Genomic DNA, 13,366 nt, shown 5'->3' with positions numbered 1-13,366 from the left:
AGCAAGCCATGGCATTATTTCACAGAAGACAGACAATTTGTAAGATAGTTGAAAAGCTTAGCAGCTAGCTAAAAGCATTTGTATTAGCCTACTTAAAATTAGACAAGAGTTGATTTTAACAATAACATAGACATACACGTTTTAAAACATATGATAAGAGAGTAAACATTGACCCAATACATTGCTTATATTTTTGACAATATGTTATTTTTATGTAATGACCACAGGCAGTTTTACAGACAGCCCTTGTTTTGTTTTTGTTTTTTACGGCCAATTAAGGACCAGGTGTGCATAAACAAGGCAAAGAAGACAGGCCTGCAGGATGACAATTCAGATGAGGAACAGGGGATATTTTCACTTTTATTCATCTTGAAAGCAAAGTAAAAAACTCTCCTGGACCAAAACTTCAAAAACTAAACTCAAACGTGCTTAAATGCAATTTTTTCATTGAACGTGCATCTCCGTAAATCTTCGCCATATTTGCAAAGCCGACGCTCTCATTCTTCTGCACATGTCCCCACTTCAGCTCAGAGCCACTTCCTCTGTAACATGATAGTCGACCGTAATACGTGTAATAAAGTGAGGGAAGTTCAGGGGGAATTTCTGCAGACTTCTGGCTGCGTGTGTGAGGTGCCACATCGAAAAGGAATATAAACGTCGGAAAATGAGCATCATGCTGCTGATCCTGCTGCAGTTGTTGGTCCTTGTGTCGTGTGCTCCTCCACGGTGTGACCCAGGATTTCGAGGTAATGTTTAAAAGCTTTTTATGTGTTGCATACTTTATTATCTTATTTGACATTGGAACCTTTTGCACGAGTTGGTCTCATGTTCATGTGCAGATTATAGTTGTATAGGTTCAGAAGCTTAATTTCATGCAGAAATACATGGAAAAAGGCTTGTAAGTCATTTCTAAAGTCATCATTAGATGTTGGCCTATAGTGGCATACATATTCCATATAAAAGCATGCATTTGAGGCCTATAATGAATACGATTTATAATCATATATGTATGTGGGACTTCTAATGATCTTATGATACTTTTGTAGGCAGGATAGCATGTTAGGGAACTGTTAAAGCATAACCAGAGATAAATCAAGTATTTTGTAATTCACATTGAGGTACGACCAGTCTGCCATCTAGTGTCTGCCACAGTAATCTAATGACATGCTGATGATGTGTCTTGCAGGTCAGTGCAAGCCAACAGTGGAAGAAAAACGTAAGTACCCAGTCGTTCTTGGAGAGAAAACAATGTTATGAAGTGTTTGTCTTACAGCTTGATTCATTTTAGGTCAACTGATTGTCTCTCAGTAATATTTGACTCCATAAAGGAAAGCTTTTTTTTTTTTCACGTTCAAGCCTAAAACATAATATTGTTTACACCAAAGAACAATCAAGCTCTCAATCCCTCAAGACAGGTCGGGAGTGTTTTCAATAACATCTCTGTGAGTCAGTGTTTTGGTGAGATTCTAATATAAGTCACACTGGGTGTAGTCCTTATTGAATCTGGCCCGAAAGCCATAAAACCATCATGTGTATTTTTAGATGATCAATGGCAGTATAAAATATTCAAATTCTAATTTCCAGAGATAATAGAAACATTTGGAACTAGATGATTAAAGACTGCACAGTTGGGCTCATCATTAAATGTGTGAGGAATGTAAACGTCTCTTTCAGTAATGATTTACTCTTGAGATATTCCTAACCTGTCTAATTTTTGTCTCTCAGCCAAATGCACAGATGTGATGCTGTCGTACTGCGATGACATGCCTTACACTCAGAACATGTTCCCAAACATCCTCAACCACAAGACCCGCGAGGACGCCGAGGGCAGTGCAGAGTACCTCCTCCTGAGCGTGGTGGAGGCGCTGCTCGGGGGGGAGTGTAACCCTGATGTCCGCATGCTGGGCTGCTCCGTGATGGCCCCTCGCTGCGAGAAGGAGAAGGTGCTGAAGCCCTGCCGCGCCACCTGTGAGGCGGTGCGTAAAAGATGCAGCCACGCTTTTGACGGGATAGAGATGGCGTGGCCCTACTTCCTGGACTGCGATCGCTTCTTCGTCAGTGATGAAGAGGGATGTTACGACCCGCTGGAGGGCCTCAGAGGTGAGGAGTAATGTCATATCATTAGGTGTGGACTCGAGTCACATGACTTGAACTCAAGGTACAATGACTAAGACTACAAATCTAAAAGGACTTGCAACTTTACTTAAGGCCTTTTGACTTGAGAAAACGCTAAACCTTCTCCCAAGCCTAAGAATAATATGCATGTTTTAAGAAACCATGCCAAAATCAGTGTTGGAGCTTTTCATTTTAATTTCCAATTCTACTTTGTTTGAAACAATTTGATAGTCTCTGTTAGATTTGCAGGAGAGATCCATGCAGAAAAAACACAACGCCATTAATCACCAGTTGTAAAAACATCAAAACGATATGAAAGTAAATATGTGAGCTGCAGGGTCTAAAGAGGCATTTCGTTTGGTGAGGAGCACAATATGATTTAGAGTATAAAATGAAAGTTTAGTTGAAGTTTAGACTTCCTCTACTTCTTCTACTCCAACTGGCAACAAAACACAACCCTGTATTCTGTCCTCAGTGGCCTGACTTTATTTTTGTCTATGACTCATTTTATCCCTGTTAATATATTGGGGTTTTTACCTTTTTTGTTTTCATCTGCAAGAGAAACACAAGTACAGTACAGTCCTTTGAGCTTTAATAGAGCAGGCGTCTGTCTCACACACATGCTCATGTGGCTCACCCCAAAATAAAGTCCAGCTGGAACGCCTTGTTTCCTCACATAAACCCTCACTAACATCGACTGCTGTGGCTATTGTCAAGTGTTTATTAGCAGTATATCCCCATAAACGCTGCCTTAGTGCTCTACAGAAAGGCAAACATCGCCTGACAGTATTTCCTGGAGACTGTTGTAAATCCTAGAAGTCAAAAACAAGTTTGTAAAAATAAAAAGACACTCTGCTCCTCTAACAGCAGAAATCATGTGAGAGCATTGGGAACTATTTGAGAATTGGGTCATATTCTTTTTTGAATTTGTATCAGTTAAAGTATGTACTTGGATAAAGCCTTTAAAATGAACAACTTGGTTTCAACCTGTTCTACTAAATGAAAGTGTTTCACTTTTTGTTGTCGGGCATAACATTTTCAGCCATGCAGAATTCATGTCAGATGTCTGGCAGTAGGTTGACCCGTGTAATTATTCCCATATTCACATTCATTTCAAACTGATGTCCTGTCATGAATTCATGTGACTTCAAGCAATCCTGTGTACTGTAGCAGTGGTTCCCAAACTTTTTCTGTCAGGCCCCCCCTTTGGAGAAAAAAAAAGTCGGGCCCCCCCAACACAAGTCAGGCTCAGTGGCGGCGCCAGAGACTTATTTTGGGGGTCCTGTGGGGTAGCTTGACGTTTTATAGAGGGTGCTCAAACATTTAGGGTTTCCCATTAATGTACCGGTCGCTACAGTTGAATTTTCTACTGCAACAATCCCCATGCATATACACAACGTACCCACAACTTTTATAATGAAGGCTCGATAATCAGCTCACGGCATAGAGGTGTAAGCAGGGGCCAAGTGCTATTTTTATAGGTGGTGTGTGGAACTCACATAGGAGGGTCCGGGGGCATGCTCCCCCGGGAAGATTTATTTTTAAATATTGAAGCTAAAAGCATCAATCTAGTGCACTTTGAGAGCAAAATGAAGAGCTCTATGGATACCTCTCTCAACACCCATTTGAAACAGAACTGTAAACAGATTTACTTTTTCTTTATGGATATTTTACAAATCACCCTTTTAAACTTTATTCTTGTTTTACTGTCATATAGTATTTCATACCTGTTTTTCATTTATTCTCTTATTTTTGTATAACTATAATGATCATATAAACGTGTGCCTCGGAAATAATTGTTTACATTAATGGTGACCAAAACTGAGAGAGTCCTTTAGCTCACTGAGTCTCTCAGTCTGACATCTCCGGTACTGGTGCGCTCTCTCTCTCGCGCACGCACACAAAATGACTCGTTTCACACACACAGAGCCGAGCTTTAATGAAACACAGAGACCCAGACGTAATAGTACTGTATCATATTATTTTCGAATCAATAATTTTTCAAATTATGATTTATTTTTTTAAATTTTTATTTATTTTTAATAACCATTTTTCCTCCTGGTCTCTCGCGCCCCCCCTGTCATGCCTCTGCGCACCCCAGGGGGGGGCGCGCCCCACACTTTGGGAACCACTGCTTTATAGCATTCGTAGCTTGGTGTAAACGTGTAGCAAAATACATGTTAGTAGAAACTGCTTGCAATATTTTATTCTACTTTAATTGCATCCCAGGGAAATAAAAATACTTAAAATAAGAGATTAATTTAATTTCAACCTTCATTTTGACTTGGAAATACATACAATATCTCATTTGCAAAACAGCCAAGTTAAAAAATATATCCAATAAGAACCTTAAAAACCAAAAAACACAAACAAGTAGCTTTATTATAAATAAACAAATTAAAATGTAAGACAAATAAATAAACCCTATGGCATGGCTGCTGTGTCATATACTAGTGCAAACATATGATCTCAAAATGAATGTGATAGTGTCTGCTCATCAGAATCAGAAACGGGTTTATTGCCGGCTACTGTAGGTTCACACATACGAGGAATTTGACTTGATGTCGTGGTGCATACATAAAATATAAAACAAAGAATCTCCATATAAAACGAAAAATCTTTAAGGACACTGTAATAAAATATAGTTAAATAGCAATAAAATAGAGCAGTAATTTACAGCGAAATAGAATGCAGTGAATTATAGAATATGAAATAAGAATATGTGCAGTAAGCAGTATTTGAACATTGTGTGCATTAATGTAATGCATATAGAGTCTACGTTGTGGCTTTGGGGGGGCGGGCCTTGTCTAAGAGGCCAGTAGCGGAGGGGAAGAAACTGTTCAGGTGGCGAGAGGTTTCGGTCCTGATGGAGCGCAGCCTCCTGCCAGAGGGGAGGGGGGTGAACAGTTTGTGTCCAGGGTGGGAGGGGTCGGCCACTATCTTCCCGCCTCAGGGTTCTGGAGGCGTGCAGGTCGTGGAGGGATGGCAGATTACAGCCGATCACCTTCTCTGCAGAGCGGATGACCCGCTGCAGCCTGCCCTGGCTGTGGCTGTGGCATACCAGATGGTGATGGAGGAGGTAAGGATGGACTCGACGATGGAGGTGTAGAAGTTCACCATCATCGTCTTTGGCAGGTTGAATTTCTTCAGCTGCCTCAGGAAGAACATCCTCTGCTGTGCTTTTGATGAGGGAGCTGATGTTCTGCTCCCATTTGAGGTCCTGGGCGATGATGGTGCCCAGGAAGCGGAAAGACTCCACAGCAGTTACTGGGGAGTCACACAGAGTGATGGGGGCGGGTGGGGCTGCGTTCAAATACAAGCAAGCCCCTTTTAAAGACTCAACCTATCATTGAATACAACTAATAACAGCTTTTCACTGTACAAATGCGGCATCTAAACCAAAAGAGATAGTTTTGACATCATTTGAATCGGACAGCACGCAGCTTTAATGTGCTCCGTGTGGTTTTCGAGCTGCTGCTGTCAGAGTAAGTGTGAACCCAGAAATAAGGGCAGCATCAGCAGGTTCTCACTTTTAATGTGTCAGCTGAAATAAGCACATTGGGCCCATCAGGCATTTGGTGTCAGATCAACTTTCCACACTCCCTTTTGCATGTGTGCTGTACATACCAGACTCTCCAAACTGTATTTATAACCTGGCAGCCTTACAGGAATGTAGACAGCATTTTTGTTTGATAGATCTAAAATGCGGCCAAGGTTTTGATCTAAAAGCACATTGATGAAAACTGATTAAACCATGCTGCAATGTTAGGGGTAACAGGTTACAGTAGCAGTAACAAAGTCATTTAAATAGGATTTCATGAAGATTATAACATCTACTAAGTCAAGGGATGTTTTCAAGCTGTAAAAACAATGGCAAACAAAGTAAAAGACAAATGTTTTTCTCTACAGCAGAGCAGAATGAAGAGGAAGTCGACGGCATGGAGACTCCTCCCGAGTATCGTGACGACATGATAAAGTTCAACCATCACACCAACGCTCAGATGATCAGTATCTTGAAGAAAACTGAGGAGAAGTGCGAGGACATAGCGAGGACGTACAGCATCGGCCGCAGCATCGAGGGCACGGAGCTGCTCGTCATCGAGTTCTCCAAAAACCCCGGAGAACATGAACTGCGTGAGTACAGCTCGGCAAAGTCTGCATTATTTGTCGTTTATCAACAGTCCAGTTACTGTTAATGTGTCTGTAGTGGAGCCAGAGATGAAGTACGTGGGCAACATGCACGGGAACGAGGTCCTGGGCCGCGAGCTGCTGATCCTCCTAGCTCAGCACATGTGCTCCGAGTATCTGCTGGGCAACGAGCGCATCCAGACCATCATCAACACCACCCGCATCCACATCCTGCCCTGCATGAACCCCGACGGGCACGATCTGGCTGTGTCTGGACTGCAGGACAATAACTACAGCGAGGACGAGGAGGAGGTCAGTTCTCCACAGCTGCAGAGATGTATCACGGAGCAGTTCTGGCCGTTTGTTTTGTGATACATTTGGAAAGCAAACCTTTTTAAATGTTAGTTAAACCGCATGGGACAAACATACCTGAGTTTGTAAGATATTTTAATACCTTTTAGCAGGAGTGCAGAGAATTTAATAATCCGTTTGAAATGTAATCTTTAGATTTAGGATTTGGGTTTCAGACTGTTTTTTAGAAAATAAATAAACCAGCATGAGTCTTTGATCATGTGATGAACACATTTTCTTACAGTTATACAGTAATATTAACAAATGAAGTTAAAGCCTAAGCAAGCAAGCTAACACAACATATATATTTGCCATAAAGTGGGATACTACAAATAAAGAATGATATAGCAACAATATCCAAACTATCCAAAACTAAATAAAAATACAGTTTCATTCAAACATTCCACACATTAATGAATAATACTCTACGTCTTATTTCCTGTAACATTTATGCATTCCACAGGGTCCCAGATATGACTCTTCCAACGTTGGCCGGAACAACGCTCAGAACATCGACCTGAACAGAAACTTCCCCGACCTGACCTCCATCGCCTACAGCCGCCGCAGACAGAGGAGTTACAGCACCGACCACATCCCCATCCCAGACTCTTACTGGTTTGGTAAGGTACAGTATGGGCCCTTCTCCATACATCTCATGGCAGTGAATGTCAAGTCCTGATTTGTTTCATTTCTCGGTCCAAATAAGTCTTAATGCTGCGATCCAGGTTGCCCCGGAGACCTACGCCGTCATGAAGTGGATCCGCTCCATCCCCTTCGTGCTCTCCGCTAACTTCAACGGTGGAGACCTGGTGGTGTCCTACCCCTACGACCTGTCCAAACACCCGCTGCAGCGCAACATGTTGTCCCAGACGCCGGACGCCAAGGTCAGCTGGTTACACTTAACACATCACCGATTAAAAGTGCATTGAATAAAAATTACATATCTTTACCCTGATAGTCTCAAAATGAATAAAAGCTGCTAAAAAATACTGTGAAAGTGATTATGACTTTTAGACATACATCCATATATATAATCAGAAATGCTTTGTTTATGCCAAGTGGAAATTGGATTTTGCAACAGTAACTCCATTTAACATAAGTCAATTAAAGATATTTATATAAACACAATCACATCAAGATCAAAATAACCCTTTTATTCCGTAGGTATTCAAGCTTCTTGCAAGAACATATGCAAACGCACATGAGTCGATGTCCACTTCAAGTGCCCGCTGTGGATCGTCTCATGGTGTCAGTGAGAAAGGAACCGTTAACGGAGCGCAGTGGTCCAGCATTGCAGGCAGTAAGTTGAAAAAGTCAACATTATTCAACCCTAACAGTGTCAATATCCATTTCTTGATTTGAAATACAACTGAAATGTCAGATGGAGCCACCAGAGGTCGCTGTTGGACACATTATGATTGAAAACAGAAGTTTAGGGGAAAGATCAGCACGGTTTCTCAGGGATTTCTGGGTAAAGCAATTTGGTTTTTGTCTCTGGTCAGGCATGCAGGACTTCAACTATCTTCATACCAACTGCTTCGAGGTGACTGTGGAGCTGGGCTGTGAAAAGTTCCCAGCTGAAGACGAGTTGTTTAACGGCTGGCATGAAAATTTTGAGGCTTTACTCACATTTATGGAAACAGTAAGTAGATATATGATTTAAGGATGCACTGGTCCAATGTAAAGGGATTTAGCCCTCCCACGTCTTTTGAACACATCTCTTCTTTACTACAGCGTAAGTGGAGGCTTTGAGTTCCCACGAACAGACTTTTGCTCCGAGAGTGCGGTTTCAATTAAAGAAAAACTGCTTGCGTCCTTAACTTTTGATGCATGGAGATGTTCATCATTATTGAGGTTAACTTTCAACTGCATTTGCAATTATTTTTCCTAAGCGACTGTGTTGTTCCTCAGGCCCACCGAGGTATCAAAGGCATCGTAAAAGACGAGGATGGAAATGCAGTCAAAGGTGCACAAATATCAGTCAGAGGAATACGCCATGACGTCACCACAGGTAATACATCTCTGCTGCTAACAATGTGCCTCATTATTCCATAGATGAATCAGACAAATCTATGATATTAGATTTATTTCCTTGTGCATTATCTTGTTTGTTATGGCCAACATGACAATTTTTCTGTTAAGGGGCACTATAGCAATTGTATATCACACTGCCATAAACAAACAACAAAACCTCAGATTTTTCTGCAAGCTGATATATCCCGCTGGGAGAGCCTGAAGACCAAACAAAGATGGATGCCACACTTCAACCAATATCTGTCATTTTACTTTCATTTAAAACCTGAACATAGTGTTATAATTATATTAAGAGTATTATTAATTCTTGCACAACCAACTCTAAAGTAAATCTGTTTTGAGTTGATATTTACACTTCCATCTTTCCCAACAATGTAAAGGCTTTCCCTTTGATGAGTGCAATGTAACATTGGTGTGGTAGCCCTACCTATTTGTAATGTTAATTATAAATCCAAACACTAAGCCTGCTTCTCCCTGCGCAGCTGAGAACGGAGACTACTGGCGCCTCCTCACCCCCGGGGTCCACATCGTGACGGCCTCGGCCCCCGGCTACGCCAAAGCTATAAAGAAAGTCCATCTGCCCGGTCACATGCACACAGCAGGCCGGGTGGACTTCCTGTTGAAGAAAGCTGAGATAGAGCCTGACAATCAAGAGGAGGAGGGCTCCATCCCTCCAATGGGCAACTACGACCGCTTCGACCCTTACAACCAGTACGAGCGCTACACCCTGATTGCCGATGTGAGCCAAAACCGTCCGGAGAGTGCAAAGAAGCCCTGGTGGTGGAGCTACTTCATCCTGCCGGAGGGCCCAGACCCAACATGGCTGCTCAAACACCATTAGACAGTTCATGTACCTCCTTCCACTGTATACACACAAACACAGCTATCCTGTAATGGATGTGCTGCCTCTGATTGATGTCACACTGCAGATAAGTGTCAAAGCTAGGTGGCTGGTCTTCATGTTAGCATTCACACTTTACATATACTGTTGATCACCACCATGAAATATAATTGTAATAAAATCTTTTATAACAACTTTCCAGCCGAAATGAATAACTTTTTGTGTCCATTCAGTGTTAGTTTATAAAGTCAATACAGCTGCACCATACCTGTAATGAAACTAGGGATCCACTAGAGGGCATGCTACATCAACTTCTGACCCAAGTTACTGCAAACTATTGGCTTTTCTCCCACACACTTAACTTTTGCAAAATGTGCAGAAATAGTTCTGTGATCATGTATCTTAAGTTATTTTTAGTCAGTTTTGTATAATAAGGCTTTTCTAAATTATATTGCATTTATTTTTGTTCAGATGTTGCGGTGCAGCATCTTTTAAAATACAGATGAACAAAAAAGTTGCTTACCATTAAGTAAGTTATAATGATTATAAAATAATTTACATTTCTAAAATGTTACATTTCCTAAAAGTCTTTATAAAAGTATTTGAAAATCTTAAAATTAAGCAGTCTACTCCTAAGTCTTAATATGCTTTAATCACTATTTGCCATTTTCTTCTGCCAAAAAGGGATTATCCATTGTCTGAATGTGTTATTAAGAATATATTTATGGAGGCATCCTGGTCCATAAAAATCAAGGAAAGAAAACTAGTATAATATTTCCATAATATTCAGCTTTACCGTGCCTCCCCACTGATTAAATCTACGTACATTTAATCTCCTTAAATCAAATACACCCTTCTCTATGACCTGATTAATCCCAGATAATGAATAAAACTTCTGTCATTATATAATTAGCGGGAAAGCTCATTTCTGTTTGTGTACATTTCCGAATACCAGTTTAAAAGTGGAGCTAATCTGCTTCAAATACTTCCTGCTGTTGAAAGCTCATACACCACAGTCGTGTAAACGTTTCTATGATATTTCTATATTGTTAAAATCATGACATCTATACAAATAATAAACACTGGGATATTATTTATGATTGCCAAATACACTAGTTAATTTTTTTTGTTTAATTTCAAGAGAGGTATTGAGTTACGTACCAAGTTGAGGCATAAGCATGAAAAAAAACAACAATCAGAAATGAGAATCAGCTTGAGAAAACAAGGAATAAATAAAAGGTTAAATAGCTGAGCCAAACTGTGTTACACTCAGCTAAATAAAACAACACAAGTTCACCTGAATAAAACCCAAGTGGACAAACACGACTACAATGAAAAACAGTACAATTAGCAATAAAGCGTGCAAGAGCATCCCAGCCCTAGGGATCGGTGGAGTCCCAAATGTTATAAACAAAACCGCCTTTTTTTGTGAGTTCACTAAAAGAAGCGTGGGAAAATCAAATTAACCCCGTGTAAAGGTCGAGGAATACCACGATAGAATCCTAGAGAGAAGTCTGCTCAGTGAACCAATGACAAGTCAGTGAAAAAAACACCAGGCTTCTCAGGGGATTTACAAAACACAAACACATGATTCGGCATCAAACCCGCTCAGCCAAACAGAGAATGAATGTACAGTAGAGCTGGAAATACATTGTGCTACTGTCTGTTGGCATCAGCTGTGTCTTTATCCGTGACGTACTGTACAGGCATGTGACTTGGTAGTGTCAGTATAGTATTGTATGGTAATGAGATATTCAAAAGGTACAACACAGTCCTTTCAGCCACATCTTGGTTGCTGTGTGCACATATGGTTTAGTTTGTCATCATGTGATCAAATTACAGTACTTCATTCATGTGTATTGTGGTGGTTGAAGATGGGGAGGTCTATGACTCCATTCACAGATAAAAGGACACATGATGTGGGTAAAAGCTGCGAAAACAACGAGTGAGTGGGCCTTGTTTTTAAATATTGTAGTGCCGTGAAAAGGGAGTCGAAGGCGGTGTATTCAGAATGGAGTTCCAATCTTTATTAGCCATTAATAACAGAGAGGTTAACACATGACTGCTCTGCTTGACGAGCTAGCAGGAATGGCAGCTGAAGCTACCGGTGTTCCCAATAAAGGGTCCGTGTGGCAACACAATACGAGAGGTGAATTATGTCCAATAACGTGTCACCACAATATATCATTTGTTTTAACCGAAGTTAAGATATGACCTTTCAAGCTCAACTGTGCCAAAGTGGTTTTACAGCAGTCGAAAATAACTTTGGGCATTTCATATAGCCGTTGGTTAATACATTTGACATGGAGCAACAGGCTTCCAAATGATATGGTATGGAGCCATCCTATTGTATAAGCAGGAATAGTGGGTTTTTTTGTTCAGTTTCCAGGTCAATTCTTTAGCATTTTCTTTTTCCATTAGTGTCTGTACAGAGATGATTTACCAGGGTAGCTGGTTCAGAATCAGAATCCTTTATTAGTCCCACAGCACAATTTACATTATTAAAGCCAAAGACATAGGCTACAATGATACAGAATAAGCTAACACGTTAGAAGAAAAGTGCTCATTAGTTATACTAGAATAAAAGACAAATAATTAGCTAAGTACACATCCATAGCTAAAAACGATGAGCAGCAACTTCAGAAGGTAATGACATATGTTATCTGGTGGTTGAGACAATGGTGGTTTTCACATAAAGGTGAATATTGCACAGTATTTCAAGAAAAGTGTCTTTAATGCACTTGTTGAAAGTGTTTATTGGAAATCAAAGGCAACTGTTGAACTTTTCCTTGATCGGTTTTCTTTGCAGCAATGTCATAGTATATGAGCAAATATTCATTCACTTTGTAAGTTACTGTTGTTTTTTTTTGCTGGACATCTGATTTCAGTTTCTTTGTTTTCCTACAGTATGTGCACATTAACTCAATGCTTCCAGATTACAATTAATCACGAGAGGAACAACATGGGTTTACTGGTGATTTATAAGCCATTTACCCAGTGTAAAAATGCACTTAGGAATCAAATAAATATGTGATGAAGTGTAAAATGCTGCGAGCATACATCTGGCATGAAGTCTGTCCATGAAGTGCACGTCTTAAGTAAACTGACAGTTAATGTAGTGAGAATAGATCTCTCAGTTTTTACGAGTAACCTTGCTTATTTGAGCTGCATGAAGCCAGGTTTGTCAGTTAGCTCAGAATAACTTGCACCATTGCTCCAGAAATTAGCTGGAATGTTGAAATGCGACATTAATGCCACCCTGCTCCCTCCCACAGAGTGATGGGACTGAAGTCTAAACCAAACCAAACACTGCGTCAAACCTGTGCCTCGCTCTGAATGAATGACTGCTTTTTACTTGTCACATGGTTTTTTTAGCTAGCATACGACAATCCCATGCCAGATTGACCCTGTTTGCTTTTCTGGGACCGTTCCTGGAGCCGCCCCTTGTCAGGTGGGGTGCTGCTGGGTCACCAATTACTTGGCGGGGCTGAGAAAGTCGCATAGAGCCGCCCCGAGCTGCCATGTTGTGTTAGCAACATGCTGCTGGCAAGGTGCTGAGAAACGCCTCATTCCAGTGAAGCTGTTCTCAAAGCAGCTTATGCCCCCCGACTCAAGATCAGTTTGTAACTATGACTATTTATTTTACTCAGTCCTCCATGTGAGCAGGAGGTTACTTGTATTTGGTTAATTTCTTCATAGCCTACACCTATTCGCTCATTTAGAATACAACTGTAAAATGTCGTGGCAATGAAACACATGTAATTTGAATCCAGCAACTTTATTTATAGCATTCAGGACTTGCAAAAGACCAGGGGTTACAAAGGGCTGTAAAGGGGGAAGAAACAATGAAGATGAAAAGAAAGAGAAGACAAGATAGCACAACTAAGATAAGAAATA

General features: G+C 40.7%; 1 protein-coding gene across 2 annotated transcripts; it reads left to right on the top strand.

The window, feature by feature from the left end:
* Positions 1 to 266: 266 nt before the first annotated feature.
* Positions 267 to 9,666, top strand: LOC307033482 (carboxypeptidase Z-like). Of its 2 annotated transcripts, none has more exons than XM_079671972.1 (11): positions 267 to 746; positions 1,187 to 1,216; positions 1,726 to 2,100; positions 6,028 to 6,249; positions 6,323 to 6,555; positions 7,058 to 7,219; positions 7,320 to 7,478; positions 7,759 to 7,894; positions 8,097 to 8,236; positions 8,506 to 8,605; positions 9,111 to 9,666. In XM_079671972.1, exons 1-11 carry the CDS (start codon positions 665 to 667, stop codon positions 9,467 to 9,469), a joined length of 1,998 nt encoding a protein of 665 aa, XP_079528098.1. In that variant the 5' UTR covers positions 267 to 664; the 3' UTR covers positions 9,470 to 9,666. The 2 variants fall into 2 exon arrangements, with proteins under 2 accessions (XP_079528098.1, XP_079528097.1); XM_079671971.1 differs by having other exon boundaries at positions 270 to 746; positions 6,025 to 6,249.
* The last annotated feature ends 3,700 nt before the right edge of the window (positions 9,667 to 13,366 follow it).

This window comes from Notothenia rossii (genome assembly GCF_949606895.1).
Source record: "Notothenia rossii genome assembly, chromosome: 3".
Classification (NCBI taxonomy): Eukaryota; Metazoa; Chordata; class Actinopteri; order Perciformes; family Nototheniidae; genus Notothenia; species Notothenia rossii.
The sequence above is the reverse complement of the archived record's forward strand: the minus strand, read 5'-3'. Positions and strand labels throughout refer to the sequence as shown.

Coding starts and splice junctions, on each gene's coding strand:
- LOC307033482 (XM_079671971.1), top strand. CDS start 665: ATGAGCATCATGCTGCTGATCCTGCTGCAGTTGTTGGTCCTTGTGTCG. Junction 6,556..7,057: donor ACAGCGAGGACGAGGAGGAG/GTCAGTTCTCCA, acceptor TGCATTCCACAG/GGTCCCAGATATGACTCTTC. Junction 7,479..7,758: donor CCCAGACGCCGGACGCCAAG/GTCAGCTGGTTA, acceptor TTTATTCCGTAG/GTATTCAAGCTTCTTGCAAG.